This window comes from Gadus morhua, chromosome 14, assembly GCF_902167405.1.
Source record: "Gadus morhua chromosome 14, gadMor3.0, whole genome shotgun sequence".
Taxonomy (NCBI): domain Eukaryota; kingdom Metazoa; phylum Chordata; class Actinopteri; order Gadiformes; family Gadidae; genus Gadus; species Gadus morhua.
This window is the reverse complement of record NC_044061.1, coordinates 27,430,118-27,456,213: the sequence shown is the minus strand read 5'-3', so window position 1 is coordinate 27,456,213 and position 26,096 is coordinate 27,430,118. Positions and strand designations below refer to the sequence as shown.

Here is a 26,096-nt window from a genome sequence, read left to right as displayed (position 1 = left end):
TTCTAGGTTCCATTCTTTTATTTATTTGAAGAATGCATATTGGCTTACATTGAAAAAGCAGAAGTAGCTAAATCACAAATAACATGTTGATCCATTAGCGTTTTGCCATCAATCCTCAATTGTCGAATCCGATCTTAAGCAGTAATGAGGGTAAAGACACTTAACATGTTTGAGCAGTACATCCACAATAAAACAAATAAAGGCCTCATTCACTTTTAAAATTCAGGGAAAATAAAGTTTGTTCATGTGCAGAAACGTTTGTAACATGTAAACGTTTCAACAAATATGCAATTTTTTCGTTTAACTTTCACAAGCTGGCTAAAGTGGTTACATTGGCAAAGGTTCGGAAGATAAGACTTAACTATTTATAAAGAGTGCTTCACTTCATAAAAGCACGGGTATAAAACGCATTATCACAGACGAGACAGAGCCCATAATATTGTCCTTCATTAACAACCTGTAAACAGAGTAAGTGGTGTAAACAACAACAACCAAATAGACCTTAAACAAACACACCTGCCCATAACTGAATGTCGTATGAAGGTGATTACGCCAGGAACTCCAGCAGCAAAGACCGATTAGCAGAGGGGTAACCTCTCAGTCATCACATCAGCCACTTGTCCAAACTGAATATTATAATATGATATATATTATATATAACGGCATGTCAGAGTAAACCGTTTGCATTGTCCTTCTTAGATTACCTAGTGGTGAATATATCGTCACTTATAGACTGTGGACTCTATACATCTTTTTTGTTTACTTATGATTTGATGGATGGATTTACCAAATACTGTGGGCTGTACATACATACACAGAAGTACGTAGAGATGGATGTGGAACTCCAGACATCAATGCCTCACCGTGTCATTGAAATGTTTAGTAAGTGAAAATGGAAACCCTGTTTTTAGTTTTTGGCATCTTTGAACCATGCAGATAAAGAGCGTTTGGGATTTGCGGTCTTAATAAACACAACTGAGAATGAAAGTGAAAGAAGCTATTTTCTGCAAAACGCACTTTGATGTTATTTTGGGTGATTACTTGTCTTTGATTAGAGTCAACTGGAATGTTTTGTAAACGTAAATTAACATGAAAGAAACCTAAATAGAGCAGAGAACGTGCGTTGAGACATAAAAGCTTTTTAGTGCAGCGAATACAATCTGAGAGAAGTGGTTATCCCACTTACGACGGGGATATCATACAACACCCACCTGGTTCTTAGTGTTCCAGAGCGTGTGTAGTGAAAGTATTCCAATCTAACGGTTGTTTTTCCAGAACGAAGAAGACCAAATACTCACAACTCGACCACAGCTCAATGAAGGCTCATAGCTCAGAGACTCAGCCTGGATAGAAAAATAACATTTAGTTTGAAACCTTCCGCCAAACGTCTGATATTTACACAAATAAAAGTCTATGCTCGTATCTATTTATATATCTATTTTAAACGTCTTTCAGCAAAACGCGCAGCACAAAAAAGAGCTATGTTTTCCAAGCATCCATTTCTTTACAGAGAATAGAAAACGATTGTAAACTTATGAAAGAGTAGTGGTTGATGTCCCGTCGCTGAGCGTCCCGCGAGGGGAGCGGGGGGGGGGGCAGCGGTGCTCCTCCCCCCTGGAGGAAGGCGGTGCTCCTCCTCCACCCTGGACGTTAAGGCCAATATGCTCCGCCCCCAGCGTCTCTATCGCCGCTCCAGCGCTCGGAACATCGTATCCGACGACAATCCGACGTTTATCCGACGTTAAAACCAAAATCTCAGCGTGACGCCACAGACCGCGGGACCTCCTCCTAGTCCTCAACCTCCTCCTAGTCCACGCCGGTCCGCGCCGGTCTAGTCCGCGCCGGTCTAGTCCACGCCGTCGAAGCCCTGGGCGTTCTCGATGGCGATGTGCAGCTTCTCTCTCAGCTCCTCAAACGACTCGTAGGGAGGAAGGTCAAGGCGGTTGAAGCTGTGGGACGGAGAGGCCGGTCAGGGGTGTGTGCTGATGTGTGTGTGTGTGTGTGTGTGTGTGTGTGTGTGTGTGTGTAGGTGTCTATGCGTGTGCGCGCGCGTGTGTGTGTGTGTGTGTGTGTGTGTGTGTGTGTGTGTGTGTGTGTGTGTGTGTGTGTGTGTGTGTGTGTGTGTGTGTGTGTGTGTGTGTGTGTGTGTGTGTGCGTGTGTGAAAGTTCTGTGTTCTGTGTGTACGGAGGGCCGGTTCTCTGCTGCCCAGTCAGGGCTCTCACCAGGTGTGCGCTCGGGGGAGTTTGTCTCGGGTTCCCCACTGCTCGATGGTGAAGAGCTGCGGCCCGTTGGATCCTAGAGTCAGGGGTCAAGGGTTAATACAGCAGCACGCTTATCAGCCAGAGGAGAAACTAACTAATAGGTGAATGCAGGACTAATGAGCAGGTCTCAGAGGAGCAGAGGAGGTGAACCTCCACAGGGACTCACCGTAGAGCTCAGCGAAGCCGTTCATGGGCACCCTGGACGTCCCTGTCACGAACTGCAGCAGCCGGATCCGCTTCTCTGCATCCATCAACAACACCGTCTACAAGCAAGGAAAACACACACAGACACACACACGCAAACACGCACGCACACGCACACACACACACACACACACACACACACACACACACACACACACACACACACACACACACACACACACAAACAACAAACAGGGACAGACAGACAGACAGACACGCAAACATACGCACAGTTCAAACAGGGAGCCCCATGGAGTTGGTGCTGCGTTGCTGGGGATGGGTGGTGTTGTCGTGGGGTGGTGGTGGGTGGTGGTGTGTAGTGGTGTCGTGGGAGAGGGGCGTTACCTTCCAGAACCACTGGATGAGGGGCTGAGTGGGGCAGTAGCCCGTCTTGTACTTGGTGTTCGCCCTCCAGTCGTTGACGTCCACGTCTCCGAGCCCGCACATCAGCAGCTGGAGGAGCAGAGGACAGTTAACCCCACATCCCCCTCTTAACCCCGACCCCCGACCCCTGACCCCCGGACCCCCACACCCACCTCCAGCTCGTTCTCATCGAAGATCTTCACCAGGTCCTGAGGGATCAGCTCGTAGAAGCCCTGAAGAGGAGAAGAAGAAGAGGAGTTCATGAGTCTGACGGCTCTCAGACCAGATCCTGAGGAAGAGGAGTTCATGAGTCTGACGGCTCTCAGACCAGACAGAGGAAGAGGAGGTCATGAGTCTGACGGTTCTCAGACCAGACAGAGGAAGAGGAGTTCTAGAGTCTGACGGCTCTCAGACCACACCCTGAGGAAGAGGAGTTCATGAGTCTGACGGCTCTCAGACCAGACCCTGAGGAAGAGGAGCAGCACTCACGTCTTTGAAGGCAGTCATTTGCATCTGGATCCGGTTCACGAAGCGCCACTGCATCACCAGGCTGAGGACAGGAAGGGAGTGTCAGGAGGAGCAATAGAGAGATGTTCCCTCCTCAGACGCTGCTTACTGCTACTGATACTTAACTTCAACCTCCTTAAAGGACAAATCCGGTGTAAAAATGGATCTGGGATATGTTTAGGATGATAACGAGTTGGAATGTTTGTTTGGGAGCAAAAAAGCGCGTATAGACGCATTCTTAAGTTGGCTGTTTTTAGCCTATTCTACCAAAACGTTATAAACTTGGAACGATGGGAGCATGTGTTATGGTAAAAACTAAATCGTTATTTTAAACCACTTAAAGGGCTAGAAGTAGCCCGACTCTTCTTTGGTAGTACAATAAGGGTCTTAACATATACAACGAGGCATTGATAACTTTGTAAGTGTACAGATCAGTAGTTCACCCGTCGACGCCATCTTGTTTTTAAGACTCGATAAGTAGATTGGCTAACAAAGAGCTTGCGTGTTGTTCACGGATGTCACAAGCTGTGTGTTCGTCAATTTACCTATCGAGTCTTAAAGACAAGATGGCGTCGACGGGTGAACTACTGAAGGTATTGTGAGTATAAAATGTTGTTTTGGTAGAATAGGCTAAAAACAGCCAACTTAAAATGCATCTATGCACGCTTTTTTGCTACCAAACGAACATTCCCACTCATTATCATACTAAACATATCCCAGATCCCTTACACACCGGATTTGTCCTTTAACTCTAACTCTGCTGCTGAAGACCCTGAATCCCCGCCCTCCCTACTCAACATCCTCCAGGGTTAGTTAAGTGTTTCTGTGTTAAGGGTTAGTAAAGTGTTTCTGTGTTCCTCAGTTAAGTGCTCCTGTTTTCCTTATTAAGGGTTATTAAAGTGTTTCTGTGTTCCTTAGTAAAGTGTTTCTGTGTTCCTTAGTAAAGTGTTCCTGTGTTCCTTAGTAAAGTGTTCCTGTGTTCCTTAGTAAAGTGTTTCTTTGTTCCTTAGTAAAGGGTTAGTAAAGTGTTTCTGTGTTCCTTAGTAAAGTGTTTCTGTGTTCCTTAGTAAAGTGTTTCTGTGTTCCTTAGTAAAGGCTTAGTAAAGTGTTTCTGTGTTCCTTAGTAAAGGGTTAGTAAAGTGTTTCTGTGTTCCTTAGTAAAGTCTTAGTTAAGTGTTTCTGTGTTCCTTAGTAAAGGGTTAGTAAAGAGTTTCTGTGTTCCTTAGTAAAGGGTTAGTAAAGTGTTTCTGTGTTCCTTAGTAAAGGGTTAGTAGGGTTTCTTACTGGATGTACTCCTTCTTGTTGTCGTTGGTTACCACCACGTCCCCCCCCCCGGGCTTCAGCTCGTGCTGGTGAGTCTGCAGGGAGCGGAGCCAGAGGACTTGTTAATGAGCAGGAAAACGCTGAGAGAACCACACCTTCTCTCTACAAGGCGTGGTTCTTCTGGACGTCTGGACATCTTATCTCATCACGAGCGTTGACATGTTGAAATGAATGGCAAACAACTCTTATTTTGATCCTCATTACAGTAATTATAGTATCACATTATTACATATATTATTACTAATTATGTTTGAAGTTAACTGCGACACCTGTTTATTTGTAGGTGCACCATGGGGCTAGCTATAGTTAGCTGTATGGAGCGGGAGCGTATCTATGTTCCCCGGGTCCTATGTTCCCCGCTTTGTATGTGACCGGGGAACAAAGGACCCCGTGAGCAAATCTTTTTTTTGTAGGATGGTAGGGGCAAGTCCCGCATTCTAACCATTTCGCCTGTGATTGGTTAGAATGTCTCTCCTCCGATTGGTTATGGTTAAGGTTAACCCTCACCCTAACCCTAACCCTAACCCTAACCCTAAACCTGACCCTAATCCTTTACACCCGGGGAACATAGGACCTGGGGAACATAGGGATGACCCCGTATGGAGCTAGCTATAGTTAGCTGTTCAACATGGAGCTAGCTACAGTTAGATGTATCGAGCTAGCTATAGTTAGTTGTTTAATATAGAGCTAGCTATAGTTAGCTATTTAATATGGAGCTAGCTATAGTTAGCTGTTTAAAATGTATCTAGCTATAGTTAGCTGTTCAAAAAGGAGCTAGCTATAGTTAGCTGTTCAACATGGAGCTAGCTATAGTTAGTTGTTTAACATGGAGCCAGCTATAGTTAGCTGTTCAACATGATCCTTTAACGCGTCAGAACAGGCAGCAGTAGAACCCGTTCCGACCTGTCCGAACAGCTCCTCGTCGATGGTGAACCTCAGGTCCAGGTCGGCGGGGTCGTTCTCCAGGATCCATTTCAGAGAGTTGAAGTACTCGCTGTCCTGGAGACACAGGGGGAACACTCTATCAGTCGGCCCAGAACCACAGAGGTCTGCACGACCTCGACGTGTCCAAAAACCTTGTGAGTAGGCTGAACAATTTGGGGAAATAATCAAATTGCGATTATTTCAACCAATATGCGATTTTGACTTAGTATGCGAATATTGTTTTATTTTTTTTATGTTCTGTATTATCCACTAAACAAGCAATAAATCATTCTGTAGTATGACCAACACAACATTGGAAGCAGTCAACATATAAACGGCTCTTTCCTTAAGGGCCAGGCCTGTGTTGAGATAAATTGATGCATGAATTGATATCATAACATCTTTATTTAACTATTGAAAAAAAATACGAATCTTAGTGATCTCCAGTCAGTAACAGTAACAGTGAACATTTTTTATAAAAAAACACAAAATAGATTTGATTTTATTTTACTTTAATCGCAGCCTTTGCGATTTGCATATCGCATTCTACTACATGGCGATGTCGTTTTGAATTGGATTCATCGTTCAGCCCTACTTGTGTGGTCGGCGGCGTGGCTTACCACAGACTCCATGTCGTGGAGTGTGATGGGCTTCTGCAGCATCATCTTGTAGAACGGCCGGATGAAGAAGGCTTCAGAGGAGAGGAGACACAGTGTTAGTCAGCTGGACTGTAGGTGGCCCCCTGAGCCTCAGATGGAAGTGAGGGGGAGGAGAGACAGGGGATGATTGGCTGACAGCTGCTGTTCTGCAACATGTGATTACAGATGATTATCGTTAACTCAATAAGGGCGATGTTCCTCTGGCTGTCAGACGGGAGACGAGGAACTTATTTACCTCAGTGAGACGTTACACCCTGTCTGAGAAATACTGTGAGGAGACTTTTAATAATGATTATCTTAAACCAAACTCAAACAAATAGAAAGATTAATGTGTGTGCTGAATCTAGCAGTATTTTGATAAGGCTAGCATGCTTAGAGCGGAGGCCAGCCGACTTACCGTCGAGCAGCTTGCCGTGGTAGACCGCCATGCCGGCAACGCGCCCGATGAACTTGAAGTAGGAGAGGTGGTCCTCGTTGCAGAGGCCTGAGTTGGGGTTCACCTGCAGGGTGTAGTTATCCCTGAGGGCAGAGGGGGTTTAAACGAGGAACTCAGCGGTATCGTGTGTCAGGGAGCTGAGAGGCTAATCCAGGGTAATAAAACAATGACTCAGGGTTTAGCGTATGAAATAAGATCTTTGTTGTCATGGTAGCGGTAGATGATGTGGTTTCTCACATCTGCTACAGATACATTCAGAATTGAGCTATCATCCAAAGGATGAGTTGGCAATCAAATACAAATATGAAACAATATAAACGCTGAAGCGCCTGAGAAACGGATCAGGAGACACCAACAAAGGACAGGAAGAGACAGGGTCGACTCACGTGGCGGAATACTCAAACAGCCCATAATAAGGGTTGAACATCTCCTTGGAGATGAGGAAGAACCACTCCCTGGCCACTCCCCCGTAGTCCAGCCCCTTCTCTCCCTCGAACTCCACCCACAGCCGCGCCTTCAGGAAGTCGGCGCGCTTCACGGACAGGATGCGCCGGTACGAGTCCTCCAGCACCGCGCTGCGCCGCAGCTTCATCTCGAAACGGTTTGGGATGTCCGCCTGGAGGGAGGGGGGGGTCAGTGGGGAGGGGGTCAGGGGGAGGCGGTCAGCTCCATGGAGCCGACCGTGAGAACTAAGGCTGCACCATGTAGCGTTATCGGATAGCAGTTGCCACATTCGAAATTCGATTCAAAATCGCGATTATCTGGTTACAGGAAAGACGACGTTGACTAAAAACAGGAACTTTGTCGAGAATGCCTTGGAATTGTTCCCACAACAAAAGCTCAACAACTCATTTATTTCCCCATTTAATGCGCCACCATAGAGCTCTGTATAATGAGAGTATAACACTACAAAATCACCCCAATCATTATACAATGAAAAAATAAATAATCTAATATAGATATTTTTGGGTCGGCTTAGCTCAGGAGGTTGAGCAGTTGTCTTGTAACCGATAAGTTGCTAGTTCGATCCCCAGCTCCTCCTAGCTGAGTGCTAACTGCTCCTGACGAGCTGGCTGTCGCCTTGCATGGTTGACTCTGCCGCCAGTGTGTCAATGTGTGTATCAACCGATGTGAGTCGCTTTGGATAAAAGCGTCTGCTAAATGCCCTAATTGTAATTGTAATAGTTTTTACATATATATCGGCCTGTATATATTTTTTGTCATCACGCAATACTTATTGTAAAAAGACAATATATCCCAATAGGATTTTTTTCCAACATGGCGCAGCCCCTCGTTAGAAGGTCGTACTGGAGGAACACGAGAGGATCCTGAAGAGAACTTTACCGGTTTCTTCAGCTTCTTGCGGAAGTAGTCATACTTCTGCTTGTAATCCCTGGAATACGGTACTGCCTGCAGGACACAGGAAACAGGCTCTTGTTACCGCCAATCCGTCACCGCCTTAGCACCGGCCCCTGATCACAATTGCTTATTTATAGATGCTGAGGTCATCAATACTTACGGGTCCAGTTATGGCAGAGCTCTGTAATCGGGGATCCTCCCATTGTGTGGTCCTTGTGTCTGGAGAACACAACATAATGTCTCTATTTACAACGTCCGGAATGACTGGGATGCTTTCATCCCAGTGGGATCAGTTCATTGATTCACTTATTGATCTGATCAGATGTTGTGCTGATGTCTTACTGTGATCAATGTAGAAGATTCTCCCGTCGCTGTGGACTCTCTCCTCCCAGCCAGGCTACAAATCAGAATTGTATCAAACATAGGTGTTGGACTACAGACGTTTTCAAATGCACTGTGTAATAACATACAACCGATATCCACATCCCTTTGAGACTGTAAACCAATCAAATCATATTATCCCTTTTTGGGACCGCAGATTCATATTCCCTCATATTGTTTTCTATCCTCAATTGTGTTTTTGATATTTTTCAACGTGTGTAAGACTTTTCTGATACAATTAAATAAATCAAATGAAATCCCTTCCCTAAATACACCCTCCCAAGTGATTTGCCCTCTGGGAACTAGGGGTGTGCATTTCTGGCAAAAATACTATTCGATATCCGCTGCTATTCGAATAATATTCTAAAATCGGTCAATCAAGAACGCCCCCACGCATGTACGCGCACACTCACCTCGTATACACGCACACACAATGACACAGGGAGAGGCTTCTATGATTTGTATGAAATCAATCTGTTTATTTCAACAACTGCGCCATCAACATTCAACATCAAAATTATTTTAAGCAACGAAGAATTATCAAAAAATGATTCACCACCGTAAGTTGTGAAGGCCCATGCAAGTGAACGGAGAGTTCAACAGCATTGAGAAGAGCCGTGTCATAAATAAAGATAGTCGCATTCATTATTCGATTTTCTACGTGACTCCGACTATTCGACTATTCGAAGATAGTTGCCCATCCCTACTGGAAACACGATCCATCGGAGACCTACCGGTAAGGGGCCGAGGTCTGTTGGGTCCAGTGAAACTCTCCTCCTCATCTGCACTGGAATCTTCAGCCTGGGGTCCTCCTGGAACACCAGCACATCATAATGATATAGTCTCTGAACCTGGTGCTAGTTTAATGAGGATAGTTTCTTCATAATATTATACTCTGTATACTATTTATAGCCAGGTGGTAGTTTAATGCTATGTTATACTCTCTTACCCAGGTGGTAGTTTAATGATATACTCTCTTACTCAGGTGGTAGTTTAATGATATACTCTCTTACCCACGTGGTAGTTTAATGCTATGTTCTACTCTCTCAGCCAGGCTGTAGTTTAATGCCGTGTTACTCACCCAGGTGGTGGTCTTTGTGTTGTGGTTGATGAAGAAGGGTCTTCCGCTGGGGGCGCTGCGGACCTCCCAGCCAGCGGGCATGAAGCCACATTCATAGGCTCTCTCCGGCCCGGGGGAGTTGAGGGGCGAGCCCTCTGGGGCCCCGGGCTGCCCTGCCGAGGGGCTCAGGGGCAAGGCATTCTGCGCTGCTGCCTCCGATGTCACCTGGCAAAATGATACGATTTTTGACCAAACAATGGGAATGAGTCTCTCAAGCTGGTCCGAAGACAGGTTAAAAAAACGGTTTTGGAACAAATTATTGAGTAGCTTAAAGTTATAATCTCAAAGATTTACATTTAAATCAATTAAGTCTAGTTAGTCGCCATCTACAGCTGAACATGGAGACAAAGAGGTGCTTGAGCTTCGGGCCCACTGATGAAAGCCCTTCCCCTAGCAGCACCATCAACAGACTTGGTGTTGTAACACCCACTTATCACCAAAGGGGTCGCCAAAGAGAACCAAGCAGAAATCTTTGAGGAACAAAAACCAACTAAAACAACCCCGCCCCTGATATGAACCAAAGAGCATCGCTAGTCATAACCAAAAGCCTTCCATCCTCAAGGAGGTCCCAGGAACGTTCTGAGGCCCGTACCCCCACAGCCGGAGGCTGCTCCCTACCTGCACCAGCGGGCGTGTCCAGGTGGTGACGCGGCTCTTGTGGTTGACGTAGTAGCGTCGGCCTCGGCTGTCCAGCTTCTCCTCCCAACCTGATGGCAGCTCAGGGAACCCAGGCAGCTGCTGGGAGGGAAGACCAGGTCAGTCTGGAGACCCCCTGTAGACTACAACTCACACTGAAGCCCAGGTCCGACTACTGGAGACTACAGACTACTGGAGACCCCCTGTAGCTTAATCCCCACTCGGTACCACTGTAGAGCAGGTCAGAGCCTGCACCTCACACTCAGGACCAGGTCAGACTCCTGGAGACCCCCTATAGATACACCTCACACTCACTGCGGGGTTGGCCGGGGACTCGTCGCTGGACAGTGCCGGGGCGCTGGCTCTGCGGCTGGAATGGCTGGAGTGCGCGGCGGCGTGATCCTGTGGGGGGGGGGACGGCACACACGTTAGCATGAGGGCCTCCAGTGGCGGCGCTTGTATCAACCGACTCAGACAGCCCGCCGCGCGACCTGTACCGTCTGGGAGGTGCGGCGCTCGACCGCGGGCACACCGGTGATCTGCAGCTGGGTCAGCTCCTCGCAGGCGGGCCGCAGGTCGGCGCCGGGGCGGGAGTAGTGGCCCGTGCTTTGGGACAGCGAGGACGGCGAGGACTCCTCGAGCAGCGTGTTCTCCCAGCTCTGGGGGGGCCAGAGGAACGTTGGCATGAGAACCAGGAACAGCTCCCTCTCATACTGTGACTCTGACATAACGTTAGTACTGTTATAAATGTATATTTTGTATGTTATTTTTATTTTGCTGCTTTGGAGATTTTAATCAAAATGTGATCCGTCAGCATTAAAAGGTGTCAAACGTCCCTTTTTTAAAGAATAACATTTAGAGCAGAGGGACTTACGTCAGGAGAGTCCCGCCGGTCGTTCTCCTCGTGGTCGGAGATCTGTCTCCGCGCCGTGAAGGCGTGCTGGGCCTCCATGTTGATGTCCTGTCTTCGCTGGGTGTCCCCCTCGCTGTCCCTGTGCACACAACACACACACACACATACATAGGCACACATACACGCACACGCACACACACACACACACACACACACACACACACACACACATGACCCATGAGTTCCCAGATGAGGTGCAGGTCCAGCAGGGTGAGAGTTAAGGGAGGAGGAGGGGGGGGTCTTACCCTGCGGTGGGCCGGTGCCACTGGGTGGTCCGGCTCTCGTGGTTGACGTAGTAGGTCCTCCCCAGGTTGTCCTGCCGCTCCTCCCAGCCGGGGGGCATGGCGGGCACCAGGTGCTGATGGCCGGCCCCCGACATGTCCTGGCCCTCCAGGAACTCCCAGCCAGGCTGCAGTGCAGTGGGGGGAGACCAGAGAGAGACCAGGGAGAGACCGGAGAGAGACCAGAGACAGACCAGGGAAGAGACCAGGAGAGAGACCAGAGAGAGACCACGGAGAGACCGGAGAGAGACCAGAGAGAGACCAGGGAGAGACCAGAAGAGAGACCAGAGAGACCACGGAGAGACCAGCGAGAGAGCAAAGGGAGACCAGGGAGACCGGAGAGACCAGAGAGAGACCAGGGAGCGACCAGAGAGAGAGCAAAAGGAGACCAGGGAGAGACCAGAGAGACCAGAGGGAGAGCAAAGGGAGACCAGGGAGTGACCAGAGAGACCGGAGAGACCAGAGAGAGACCAGGGAGAGGCCAGAGGGAGAGCGAAGGTAGACCAGGGAGGGACCAGGGAGAGACCAGAGGGAGAGCAAAGGGAGACCAGGGAGTGACCAGAGAGACCGGAGAGACCAGAGAGAGACCAGGGAGAGACCAGAGGGAGAGCAAAGGGAGACCAGGGAGAGACCAGAGAGAGACCAGAGGGAGACCAGGGAGTGACCAGAGAGACCGGAGAGACCAGAGGGAGAGCAAAGGGAGACCAGGGAGAGACCAGAGAGAGACCAGGGGGTGACCAGAGAGACCAGAGAGAGACCGGTGAGACACGACTCATTTAGCAGACGCTTTTATCCAAGCGATTAACAATAAGTCCATTTGTCAGAAGAAAGAGAAACAACAATATATCTTTGTCTGTACAGTAAGGATGTTCAATTAGAACCAAGTTCCAAGCACTAGCAATCACCAGGTAAACCCATTCCTCGTATACAACAAAGATAGCTAGGATAAGACGCGACACAATGCTAAGTAATATTTTTAAGTTCCAGGACGTACTACATACAATAAGGGGTGGGAGGGGGTGGGGGGGTAAGCAGGCTATGCAGTCTAGGTCGTTAAGGATACGGTAGGGGTGAGGTAAACAAAAAAAAGAGGAGCAGAACACCTTAGCTTCTACACTGGCCTGGCCTTTTGACAACCAGTACAACACAGTACATCTCCACTGGGAGCGGAGGTAAAGGCTAAGGACAGGGTTAGGAAGGCTGGGGAGCGAGCAGCTAGTTCGTTAGCTATTTAGCTGGCTAGTTAGTTAGCTAGCTAGCTAGTTGGAGGGTGATCAGGTAGGTCGGTGATGCAGTCTTACGTCCATGTTCTCAGGTTGGTCTGCATGCTCCTCCTCTGAGCCAGGCGTCCGGGGTAAGTAGGTCATTTTCAACCGCAGGTGACCTTTGACCCTGGACTTGTGGCTGCAGAAATGTTACGGAGAAAGAAGTCATCATTTTAAAGTTGGCATCATTATGACAGCTCCAACCCAAGCCAGGACATGCCCTATTGCAATAGTAACAGAAAGTACTAAGGATGAATGTTATGAACAGAGTGTGAGTAGAGGAGTGAAACCTTCTCGGATGAAGCAGAAAGTCCTTGGAGGTGTACGGCCGCTCCTCATTGGGATTCTCAACCTGGAAAAGGAGAGAATAAACTCTTTGGTTTCCAAGGCTACGTGCCGGTATGCACTAACACATAATGGAAATAATGTTTAAACTGTTGTTATCCAAATATTACAAACATTAAGCATGACTTGTTTAAATATAAAAAGGAAGGAAGATGTTGACATGATTGACCGTCTTTAAAAGCACGGGGGTGAAGTGGGACAATCCAAGAGATGTTGACGTGTTTCGAGGTGAAGCTAATGTCCTAAGAACATAATCACAGAGGGGCGGGGCTCACCGGTATCTGCTGTAGAGGGATATCCACCTGGCCCAGGAAGTCATCGCGCGTCTGCAGAGAGGGTGGGTCAGAGCATGACAAACACTTATAATTACACAAACACACTCACCAGCACATGACTGGACGGGACAGGTTTAATCAACTGCTCAACTGTGAGTCATGCCCGTACGTCGGTCCGGCAGTGTTATTTTGGTGCGAGCCACCTTTAGCCACCCCGCACTGAATCCTGTCCATAGGGTTCAGTATGAGTTTCCCGTTGATGAGGCTAATGACCCCCACTGTGGTGGGTTCCTAGTCCTGCTACCCTGATGTCTGCTGCTATCAGCTCCCGATTTGGCCGTGATTTACTGTTGATGTCAATGTTAGCCAAGTCCTGTGCCAAGGCTACGAGCCCTGTAAGCCAACAGCCAGGGAGAGCCTCTAACCGAGATTCTTGGAACATTTCGGGAGAGTCGACTTCGGGGAAAGGAGGAGCACAACCTGCTCCGATTCCTGGATTAGTTGTTGTATTTTCACAGTTTTCCTTTTCTACTAAGCAAGCATTGGTCTCCGGTTACCCCGCGTCAGGCTGGCTATGATCGGTGTCTCCTTCCTCCGACTCGGAGCACGCAGAGAGCGGAGACTGTGACAGATTGTAGGTTTTGTTGCTTAATATTCTATATTAGGATGTCATTTTTTCATTGGCCACACTTAATATCGTACAGTGTTATGGCTGGAAATAAAACAGGAAGTGGAAGTGCAAACAGTAACGCTCAAAACTATCAAAAACAAACACAATCGCTGATTTGGTTACTGATTCGGGGCTGTGCAAAGAACAGACTTCACTGGGTGATAAGGGTTTAGCAATCCGCCTTTGAAACACAATGCCAGAGATAAAAATAAATAAATAAAATGAAACACAGTCATGTCCCAATCACAACCTCATCGGTTGGAATACACAGAGCAGGAAAAGTGACGTTTGAAGACCTTTAGAGACCAAAGATTTACATTTCCCATGACTGCCAGGGAAATGATGGTGAAAAAGTCAGGCAACCTTATTTTTGTAAAAAAAATAGGTTGATACTGTCCATGCAAGGTGTGTGGTTCCTGACCGACGAGAAACAATGATGGGACCATTTCCTAAGGCGGGGAGATATTTGGTTGTGATATCAGTGATTCTGACGAGGTATTGGTGTGTTTGTCTCTCCATTGGCCCTCCTGTTGTCTCTTCTAGGATCAGTCGTGGAGGTGCTCAGGAGAACAGCATGGTCATGAATAATAACGCCTGGATGAAGCCTGTCACAGTAACAGCGTACACGCTGTTACTGTGACTTCCTGAAGAGCTGAACGGGGCTGATTTGTCTGATGGCTGCATTGTTGTCAGGGAGCATACTGTCTTTCTTGCTAAGTACAGGAGGGGGGAGATACGGCACGGAGGCGGTCATCTGACTCTTCACAAACACCGCCTTGCATGGGGCCCGACGTAACACACCATGCTGTCCTACTGGGAAGGATCAGCCCCACTGCTCTCCCCTGCTCTCTCCCATACTTCCCCCTGCTCTCCCCCCTGCTCTCTTTCCCCTGCCTTCTCCCCTTCTCCCCCCTTGCTCCCCTCTGTTCTCTCCCCTTCCTCCCCCCTCTCCCCTGCTCTCTTCCCTGATCCCTTCACCTCTCCCCCCTGCTCCCCCCTCTTCCACCCTGCCCTCCCCCCTCCGCTCTCTCCCCCTCTGCTCTCTCCCCTCCTCCCTCCCCTCCGCCCTCCTCTCTGCTCCACAGATGGTGGCCCTGCATGCCTGTCCTACTGCTCTAGTATGACACTGTTAAATGTGAGGCGCTGGGCCCTTCTGTTAAATGTGAGGCGCTGGGCCCTGCTGTTAAATGTGAGGCGCTGGGACCTGCTGTGGTACTAGACTCGGTGGAGTCGGGGGGAATATTTCAGAGGTTATTTATATCAGGAGGAGCACTGCTGTCCCCACGTCTATTAATAGCCCCGGGAAATACTTAGGGCGATTACTCTGAGCGTTAACAGAATAATACAAATACATTACTTCTTGGAATATAAGCCGGTGTGCAGACATAATCAACTCATATTCCAACAATATTGACTTGATATTGTTGCATTAATGATTGTCCTTCTTTATTGGTAACCAGTGGGCGAAGGAATAACTATTGCTACTGAGAGTACTTGAATGTTGGTCCAATGTCCACAGAGGTAGTTAATGACAGGTCTTCATCAACCTATCTGATCGTTTGACTGTAAGGCAGCACTTACTGGCAAAGGCAATAGTAAGCAGAGCTGGTTATGGTAGTATGTGGACGACAACATTAACCGCTAAACATTACATGTTCATTCAAATTAGTTTATTGATATGAAGCCAGTAAACTTCTAACCCTCGCAAGCTCATCTGTGTCAATCTGACCTTATTTTTATATCTGGATAAACCCTGTTTTAAACCATAACAGAATTCATAGCATTTACATTTATATTATTATAATTCTTTAGTGTAAAAAGCCTATTCCTTAACCTTAAATGGATGGACTAATATTTGTTATGTATTTGATTGCATTCCTTTTTGGGAACCCATTTGGAACAATATACGCCCACCTGAACACAGCTATTAACATGTGTCTGTCTTCCTGTGGTCGTCTGTTCTCGAGTCGGGATCCCGGGCAGAAACACACCGCTCACCTTCATGTTGTGATCCCGGCTGGTAACAATATGATCCATTTTGTGAGCAGGCTTCAGCTCAGTTACAGCAGTGGTTACCCTAGCCCCAGGGCACGGAGATAAATGAATATGCACATGTTGTGCTGTCGGCTTTCCCGTGTAGGGTACTTCCAGGGAAAAGCTCCTCTGAATGGTGCGCTGCCACTGGTTCCCCTCTGCTGGCTCCTGCTCCCTCTCCCTGGCAGCCACTTTGGGATTCCTCTCTGACAACTTAGCCGAAGGGGGCAAGCAGGTCGAGGTACTTCGGTAGAGTTTGCGCTGGCTGGGTTCACAGCCGGGCTGAGCGGCGGGGTACAGCCCAGGGGGGTATTCCACGTTGACCCTCGGCCTGCTCATGGCTCCCTTCCCAGGCATCGCTGGTCTCTGGTGGGCGAAGTGCAGCAGCACACTGCTGGAGTGACGGTTTGGCAGGTCTAATATAGACGGGTGATTCAGCGCTTCGCTCACATCCTCCCGTCCACACTGCGGTTCGTCCGCTGAGGGAAGGTTCAGCTGCACCGTGCGCTTGGCGTCCCTGAACTCGGAGCTCGAACAGCCGGCCTTGGAGAGCCGGAGCGAGGTGCAGCTGGACATCTTGGAGCCCGCCTCTTGGTTCTCCTGCAAGGTCTCGCTCGCATTTCTCAGCCCGCACTGGGGAGCGAGGGAGCCCGGTGTGGCGAGGAGGGCGGGGGCGGCCTGGAGCGTCACGGGCGAGGCGGGTGGCGTGCTGCAGGGGCTCCTGGAGAAGAGGACCAGCGAGGAGCAGCGCCGCAGCGGCACCTTGTGCTTCCGGCAGAGGACGCCTTTCTCCCGGCCGGCCCTGAGGTGCTCCGAGGCCTCGGGTTCAAAGATGTTGGTGCTGCTGCAGTAGCCGGCGTCGCTGGCCATGCTGCTGCTACACGAGCCTCCGTCAGAGCCGCTGCCTGCTCCCACCTCCCCGCCGGCCGGCTCCACGTCCTCTCCGTTGCTCTCGGGTTCACCGGCGGGCCGCCCAGACGGGTGCAGCGAGATCTGCAGGGTGCTCTTCTTGTTACATCCTCCGCTTTTGCACTTGGGGATGAAGACGGAGGAGTAGCGCTGGGGGTTCCTGTAATCCGACAACACAGGGGTAACCTTCATGCGGACCGAGCTGTGTGCTAGGTTCTCCGCCCGGCTGCACGCCGCCACGCCAGCCTCCCTCTCCGCCCCATGGCCGCCCAGCAGGGTCTCTGACAGAGGGTCTGTGTGGCTTCTCCGGGACCCAAATTGCATGCGGAGCCGGGCTGCCATCAGTTTAACTCTCGAATGCCTGCGACAGCGGCAAGCTTGGCATGGTAAACATGCTAGTGAAAAACAAAAGAGCAGCAAAGAACGTCTTCTGACTTCTGCTCTGGGAGTACGGTCATTCCAAGGAGTACAATCCGACCAGATACAATCCTGTTCAGGCTGAGGGTCTCTCTGTCGGATCAGGTTGAGTTTAGGGAAGAAAATAACCTACATGGAGGCTTTTTCCTGAGGTAGTTCCAGAGATCCTTCTGCTGTACAACAGCGGTTCCACTGGCTCTCTTGCCGCTCTGCCCCGGCTCCAGACTCGATAAAGGCCAGCCCGAGCCTTGTTGCAACTGTTCCGCTGGATTCTTGCCAGTCCGGTATAATCTCTCTCTCTCTGCCGTTCTCAACAGCCGCACTCACAAACAAGCCGGCAGTCCTCTACTCTGCATCTCAGCCTGCCGCTCTGCTGACCTGTCTGTTGCAGACCACTCACTCAAAACCCAACTTCCTACCACTGCAGCTATGCTTCTAATGTTTCCTCTCCTTCGTGCCTCCACAAATATTTTTACCCACTGGTATTAAGTTACAGGAAATCATGGGAACGACTTTAAACATCATTCTATATCAAACTGAGCGTTAAGAAACCCTCATAACTCTAAAGACAATAATAGGGAGAATAAGAATCATAAAAAATATATTATGTTACCGGTAATCAAATTCATAATACAGTTTCACAGGGTCAAATAAAGAGTATGCAGGGGCACCACTGATATCAAACCTGTCCCCAAGCATACATACCTCAGGACAGAGCTACCTTGGGTTTCCCGGAGCGGGACAAAAGCATTGCCTACAGTACAAAGGTCATGTGTTCCTCTGGACGGCACGGAGACCGGAGAGGAGGCCGCTCTGGGAGATAACGTGATAAGCCCTGTCACCTGTGATGTGACACCTGATGTAACACTCAGTTCTGGTTTCAGCCTCCGCGTTGCGCTCGTTAGCCAGCCACCTCTTTTAGGTGTAGTGTGTTGTTTTGTGTGGGCCGGGCTATTTCAGGACGTTGCTGTTGGCCTTCAACCAGGTCATATTCATGTGAGATAAGTAGTAGATGACTCACAAACCCTCACTGGTGAACTCTCCCACCACCTATTTTTGTTAGGTTGAGGGTGGTCTTATTTTACCTTCTATTGGTTGAAGCTTCATGGTCTTATGTTACCTTGTATTCGTTAAACCCTGGTCTTATTTTACCTTCTATGGGTTGAGGGTGGTCTTATTTCACCTTGTATTGGTTGAAGACTGCATGGTCTTATTTTACCTTCTATTCGTTGAAGCACAATCTTATTTTGCCTTGTATCGGACATCAATACCTGATATATAGATTACATTTTACAATACAATAGATGCAATACATATATTTTGCTTCCTTTACAATAAGTGTTTTTTTAAAATATAAAGAAATACATTTAGCTGGATATGGGACTCTCTTAACCATTTCCTATTATTTTGCGTCAATAGTATTCAGCTTTGGCCTCAAACTCAAAGCGAATATTGACCCAATGAAACAGGAAACTGAACACTGTAAATGACTGACTGACCCCTATTTATTTTCTTTTTCAGCAGTAGGTTATTCAAAGAATTCTAAATGAGGAATGCTATAAAATATACTCTTCTCTCATCGATTTGGCGATAGTAACTTAAGCAATGAAGGCCACATTAATCCGTCATCAAAAGCAATGGACATTTAAAGCAATCCATACTTCACTGTTAAGGTTGCACCATAGAGAGGAATACAATAAGGTTAATTGTATTCCTATAATTAAATGTGTTATATATTTAATCTGTTTGAATAAATGCCCTGATCGAATTGAATGAACGCCTCTGATATCTGAACCCTCATTGTTGGAACGGAGCAAGGTAAACAGTTGACTATAAACATTTGGTTTAGCTTGGCCCATATCTAAACGTCCCTGAAACAAGGTGTTAATTGTTTCCAGCGACATCAAATACGTGAGGCCATAATAAGGGTGATTCTCTCTGTTAGGGTCACACAACACACGGCACGCTCAAACACACACGTACGGTACACAGATACCTGTATTTGCTGAAATCTGAGACAACCTCCATGCAACTATTTAAGCCTTGACTTTCATAGGAGCTATTATACCCCGGAAAGGTCACCATTGCTTTTACTGTGGCCAAAATGTGAACTCCAGCAAACAAACCCTTTAGCGGTGGAAAACCTGCAGCATTCCCAACTCATCCAATCATTCTAGAACAGCAGTTTCTGACAATAACTATACAACTAAAAATGCTTTGTTTGGAAAATTGGTATCAGTGAAAGACTTTATACTAGTGTAGGTACATATATATGAGGATAAACCCTACAATATTCCATATTTCATCTGCCCTTTATGAAGAATAACCCCCCCAATTCATTTCTAATCCTTTATTCGGAGGCTGTGTAAACTCTTGATTCTTTGGTATCCATTGCCACGGGACGCTTTGCTTTCAAGCAAGGTCAGGTCCCATACTTTGTTTGTTTGTAATTCAGGACCGAGATATTAATACACTCCATAAGTAAACAGACATCGCCTGTGGTCTATGGAGTTGAATAACTCATTCCCCATCTCACCCTATTTTAAAGCATAGCCCTTAGTATAGCATCCGCCATCAAGGACCGCGACAGTAAAGTTATGAACACAAAAGTATTCATTTTGTAACAACAAACTCCAAAAAGTACTACCTCAATGCCTCTTCTGTTGGTACATACAATAACAGGAAATGTATCATATAACATTACAGGTAAAAGCTTACCAGACGGTTTTCATCAAACACTTCCAGCAGCAGTCTGTGCTTCCTTGGATGTGAACTCCAGCAAACAAACCCTTAAGCGGTGGAAAACCTGCAGCATTCCCAACTCATCCAATCATTCTAGAACAGCAGTTTCTGACAATAACTATACAACTAAAATGCTTTGTTTGGAAAATTGGTATCAGTGAAAGACTTTATACTAGTGTAGGTACATATATATGAGGATAAACCCTACAATATTCCATATTTCATCTGCCCTTTATGAAGAATAACCCCCCCAATTAATTTCTAATCCTTTATTCGGAGGCTGTGTAAACTCTTGATTCTTTGGTATCCATTGCCACGGGACGCTTTGCTTTCAAGCAAGGTCAGGTCCCATACTTTGTTTGTTTGTAATTCAGGGCCGAGATATTAATACACTCCATAAGTAAACAGACATCGCCTGTGGTCTATGGAGTTGAATAACTCATTCCCCATCTCACCCTATTTTAAAGCATAGCCCTTAGTATAGCATCCCCCATCAAGGACCGCGACAGTAAAGTTATGAACACAAAAGTATTCATTTTGTAACAACAAACTCCAAAAAGTACTACCTCAATGCCTCTTCTGTTGGTACATACAATAACAGGAAATGTATCATATAACATTACAGGTAAAAGCTTACCAGACGGTTTTCATCAAACACTTCCAGCAGCAGTCTGTGCTTCCTTGGATGAACCTGCAAAACAACAAATAAACCAGGGAATGATTGGTCCACTCAAAGGGATTTTCCATTTTTCTATTCCGATTTGTTTTAACGACTGGAAAACCAACAGTTCCTGAGAAAACCTACAGACGGTAAAATAAATGATGTGATAGAGGCTTTGCCCTCCAAACTGAAGTGGATGAAAAGAAAGGGCTAATGGTTGTTTTGGAAGTGCCCCATTAGTGGTTCTTATCAGGGGGAGCAGGAAGCTGCGCTATGGGCCTTGGCACACAATCATTTCTGAGAAGTGAAACAAGGATATATTCGTCATCCACTACGCAATGCCCTTCCAGTGGCCATCATTTTTCAGATGTTCACATTTCGCTAACCAATCGAGAAATGTAGGCCATCCCGAAGATCAGGACCACAGCTTGAAGCTTTACACACCAGTCAGACCAGTATGTTGCAGCTTCATCAGCTGTGATGGTCTGAGTAGCTGAATCCATCCCCCTAACCCCAACCCTTCTCAGTCTTTATTTGACAAATGGAGGACAGGATGTCTGAGCGCTGGTTTATGACAGTGGCGTAACTATTGTGCCGGGGTGTTGGACTGAGATGATCTGGTATTCGAGCTCTGCCCACCACTATCCTGCCAAAGCTACTGGGTGTAATAAAATAAACGTGTTTTTTATTGCCCTGCTGAATGCATGCTGGAACTTACCCGGAAGTAGAACTCTTCATTCCACTTCGGATGCAGCGTCTTGCAGGACGCAGAGAGGAAGGAGTGGATTATAACGTGTCCACCAGTAACAGTATGACCATCGATTCTGAATGGACGCGTCACCCACCTTCTTTATAGTTTTAGTTTGGAGACTTGTGAGCTCACCGTTGATAGGGTCATAGAGAGATATTTTTGTATAGGGATCACTGTGCAGAAGGCAAGGAAGATATTCACACATCAACAAAACACTACCTACCCATGAGGCTTGTGTGTGTGATGATTACGCGGTTGCAATGCAAAGGATGATAAAAGATCAATATATATGTTGAAAGTGACATTAATGTAAGGCTCTGTGGTGTCACATGGACAGAACAGAGCCTCACACATCCTCTAGAACTCACCTGGCTCCAAGAATGTCTTTCTTGGCCAGCCCGATCCCAGCGATCACCTTCACCCTGAGGACCCTAGAGTCCTCCTGGACGTCATTAAAGGAACAGATCTGTGTCATGATATGATGGACCAACGATACAAATACACAAAGTACACTGCAAACAAACAGTGATAAATAACTGCCATGCTTGGCAGTATTTAATACCATATTTCCCATAGTTTTTGATTATTTATCGTCTGGCTTCGAGGAATGGCCGTGACATTCCTCAGACTAGAGCCTGCCAGCCAGCCTGTAGGGCTAGGATAATACTGGACTCAGCCATGGTTCCTGTTCCCATTAGCATTGAAAAATTGGCCATCACTTCATTCATTACTTATTATTCTAAATACCCAAATACATGTTCTTTCTCAACATGAAAACTCAACAAGTTTTGCTGTTGCTGGATTTTTATGAGCATTTTTGACCGCCATATATTGTGAAATAGCCAATAACTATCCTGATAACACTGTTCTTAACCCATCCCTACAACTTTGAGTTGTCGTGCCTTGAATTCCTGGTAATGATCTGGAGTGCCTCAATAAGAGAAAAGGTTGGGGCCCACACTGACAACACGTTGTTCAGTTGAAGGGAGTGAACACTCACTTGAGCTGTAGGGAGTGAACAGAGTGAACACTAGGTTAGGGCTTCACATGAAAAGAGTGAAGGGAGTGAGCAATACGTTAGGGCTTCCTCTGACGGGACCCAGCACTTAGTTTATAGGGAGTGAGCTGAAGGGAGTGAAAGGAGTGAGCACTACTTTAGGGCTTCATCTGAAGGGAGTGACCACTACAATGAGTTATCAGCTGAAGGGAGTGAACGCCGAAGGGGGTGAACGGAGGGAGCACTACGTTCGGGCTGCACTGACACCTGACAGCTAACCTCAGGTCAGCTGAGGGCGTCCCAAGGCGGTCCAGTTCAACAAGTCTTGTTGCTAGGGTTCAACATGTCTTGTTGCTAGGGTCCAACATGTCTGTCTCGTTGTCAGGGTTGGACTAACAGCCTGAGCTAAAGGAGTTAGCTCAGGTGTTAGCTCAGGGACAGCCTGGCGTTACTCTCCGTCCTCCCCGCCGGTACCGAGGTGGTTCTGGTGGTCTTGGTCGTTCTGGTTGTTTTGAGGCTAATTAACGGAAATGGTTCAGTTAGTCTTCAGCTAGCGGGAAGTTTTAGGGTCGATAATGGCGTCCGGGCGACGCGGCGGTGGCTGCTAACATGGTTGGCTGTTCCGGACGGCGGGATCCCTCCTCGTTCAGCTGTTTGTCTGTCTCCCTGTCTGCCTGTATGCCTGTCTGTCTGCCTGTCCATCTATCTGTCTGCCTGTCTCTATTACTGGAAGATCTGAAGACTGCGTTTTGAACTCACCTCATCGGTCTGGAGTCCTCGGATCTCCGGAGCGTTCACCGCCATGTCCTCCGCTTCCCCGCCCGGTTACTACTGCGCTACTACCGCGGAACAACTCCTCATACGACCCGGGGGGAGAGCACTACGGCACGGGTCTGACTGCCAACCAACAACTTTAATTTTGTTGTGTCGTCACTCATCCTTTCCAAAACCCTCCGCCTCCTTTGCCTCCTCCTCCTGCTCCTCCTCCGCTTCCTCTTCCTCCTCCTGCTCCTCCTCCTCCTCCTGCTCCTCCTCCTCCTTCTGCTATCTGCCAGCCTCCCCAAACTGACCACTTCCACTTGAGAACAACACCAATAATTTATCCCTTGGAATAGAGAAAGGCAAAGTGTGTTTCTAAATTAGGTTATGGATGTATTTTACCATAATAATTTCATATTTGTATTTGTCAAATCAGTCGCTCCTTACAAAACATTTAGCACATAAACATCTAATAAAAATTTATATTCTTACTCATTCTAAATGAGGTGAATTCAGTGAGGGATATTTCAGCCCTGGAATAATGCAGGAAGCATTATTACAGTATTCCACAATGTTACATAGCTTTCAATTTATGGCTGGCTTCCAAAACCATATGGTCAGAAAATCTGAAATTGCAAAGCCATTGCTATGTAATAATAATTTAATTGTGTCTTCCACATATGACAGGCATTGTACAAACAGACTATAGTGTCGATTCAGGATTATGCAGCCAAACATTACCCTGTTGCGCAATGAGAACAAGGTAAGTCAAAGGTTGTGCTATGGGTTGTGTCTTAACGTGTTATACGCCACTATCTCCTGAGATCATTGCCTTGTGACAGCTGGCTAAGACTGTTCTATCATAACTCAATCCTGATCAGTTTTATGGAGTCAGATAGGAACTGTATGCTGTGCATCATATCAATTATACTGTTGGATTAAACCATATTTTCTTGAATATAGACACATTTTAAAGAGTTGAGGACTGACTTTTCTCTGACTTTTGTGCTGTGGGCCAACCACACTGCTGAACAGGGAAATACAGTATGTTAAGGTCGAATCTGACACTTTGAATGCCTCTGGATCATGATGATATGGGGAGGCTGCATTGACTGCAGGCGGAGAAAGTAAAGGAGGGATTGAGAGGGAGGAGCCTTGCCATAAAAAGGAGGGAAAGCATTTCCTGGGCAGTGCCCACACACACACACACACACACACACACACACACACACACACACACACACACACACACACACACACACACACACACACACACACACACACACACGTTTGATTATACCATGGCATTTGTTTCCTTCCAGTCAACACATGATGAGCGTTTTGAACAGATAACTTGCTGTTGCGTTGTGTCTTGGTGCTGGGGATCTCTGCTTCAGATTAGACCGGTCTTTAGGTTATTCTACACATTATATATACAAACCTTGACGGTAGAGATACCAGAAAAACTCCCACGTGGATCGTGTTTATGGTTTCTTGTGGTTATGCCACTGCGGTTCTGTGGTATTGGGGTTATTGTGACAGCCGTAGTGAAATCCTCCAGCCCTCCTGCTGACGTTGGTAACAGATAGAAGGCGTACGGGACCAGGACTCAAGAGTCACGATGGAACGCCTGGAAAGACCTTGAACTATGGATACAAATCTTTTCTCCCAGAGCATGTGATGTGTAAGGTGTGTTATCTCCTTGTGGAAACTAAACTTTGCCCTGGAAACAAGGTTAAAAGTAGGACGCATACATCATGAAGGGCTGGGGCAGATGTTAGTGCAGACAGGAAGATGGAACACACATCTAGATTAGATTAGATGTGTGATTCGATTAGCAGAGAAAAAAATAAGCCCTGGAGCATTGTGACGACCAGGCCTCCCAGAGGAAGGCTGGAGGAGTCTGAGGCTCCAGAGGGAGAATGGAGCAGTCTGAGGCTCCACAGGAAGGCTTTAGGAGACTGAGGCTCCAAAGGGAGACTGGAGGAGTATGAGGGAGGCGTCAGATGGCTCCCTAACTCCTCTGGGGTGTATGCTGTGTTCTACTAACCAAGTGGGCCACTTTCAGCTTGTATTTCCATCCGGTTGAAATACAAGCTGCAGGACCTGGGTCTTCTTGTGCCAAGCACCTGATCTATAATAAAGAAGTCATCGATCTTTCAGCTGCAAACTCACTGGCCCCAAACATCTGCTCCCTGAGGACCTGAATCCCTGGTGGGGGCCAGGGACGTATCGGAGATATAGACGACGCTCCAAGTGAACCAGTTTGTTGGTAGGTGCCAGCTACTTTGAAGTTCATTCTTCAGATGATGGATTTGATTGCCATGAACTAAAAGGGACCACCAACCGTATGTGGTTGGCTGCACTAGAGCTAGAAAATATCGTCAAATATTCATATTTCTTTCCTGAATGTTAATATATCTGGCATTATTTGAGTGCATGTGTGCATGTATCCCTTCTTTGAATTATTGTGTTGCGTTGTTAATCAGACAGTTAACTGTAAAAGCCTTAGGATGTATTGATCATATCTTGGATGATAACTGAAATTCCAGACCGCAGCTTTGTGTCCTTTATATTGATATATGAGTATCGCATACATTGCTCAGCTCTTTCTGACATCATGATGCTATCATCGGCTGGGACGTCCATCACAGCCGGTTAAATTATTCATGTTTAGGTTTCATAAAAAAACTCTGCTAATGTCACACAAAATAACAATATCATTGACAAAAATACAAACTATACACATTTATGCACACTTTAATGTTATGCTCCCATTAATGCGTACATTGTTATGCTCTATATAACTTTATTATCAACTAATTATAATTTTGCATCATATGACTGACCAGCAGTGGTGAGATGTATTACTGTATATTATGTTTTTTGACTAGTAATAACTT

General features: G+C 47.0%; 1 protein-coding gene across 4 annotated transcripts; it reads right to left on the bottom strand.

Moving 5' to 3' along the window:
- Positions 1 to 23,420, bottom strand: nedd4a (NEDD4 E3 ubiquitin protein ligase a). Of its 4 annotated transcripts, XM_030376868.1 has the most exons (29): positions 23,194 to 23,420; positions 21,806 to 21,879; positions 21,532 to 21,610; positions 21,405 to 21,443; positions 20,663 to 20,716; positions 13,254 to 13,304; positions 12,924 to 12,985; positions 12,670 to 12,772; positions 11,333 to 11,496; positions 11,049 to 11,166; positions 10,672 to 10,833; positions 10,490 to 10,576; positions 10,157 to 10,276; positions 9,500 to 9,703; positions 9,153 to 9,230; positions 8,380 to 8,434; positions 8,198 to 8,256; positions 8,023 to 8,088; positions 7,065 to 7,294; positions 6,640 to 6,761; positions 6,204 to 6,274; positions 5,563 to 5,658; positions 4,621 to 4,694; positions 3,319 to 3,379; positions 3,003 to 3,062; positions 2,812 to 2,919; positions 2,429 to 2,525; positions 2,224 to 2,296; positions 1 to 1,949 (listed from the first exon to the last, which is right to left on the bottom strand). In XM_030376868.1, exons 1-29 carry the CDS (start codon positions 23,236 to 23,238, stop codon positions 1,847 to 1,849), a joined length of 2,715 nt encoding a protein of 904 aa, XP_030232728.1. In that variant the 5' UTR covers positions 23,239 to 23,420; the 3' UTR covers positions 1 to 1,846. The 4 variants fall into 4 exon arrangements, with proteins under 4 accessions (XP_030232728.1, XP_030232729.1, XP_030232726.1 ...); XM_030376869.1 differs by lacking the exons at positions 20,663 to 20,716; positions 21,405 to 21,443; positions 21,532 to 21,610; positions 21,806 to 21,879; positions 23,194 to 23,420 and adding an exon at positions 20,002 to 20,068; XM_030376866.1 differs by lacking the exons at positions 20,663 to 20,716; positions 21,405 to 21,443; positions 21,532 to 21,610; positions 21,806 to 21,879; positions 23,194 to 23,420 and adding an exon at positions 15,922 to 19,975.
- Positions 23,421 to 26,096: the final 2,676 nt, after the last annotated feature.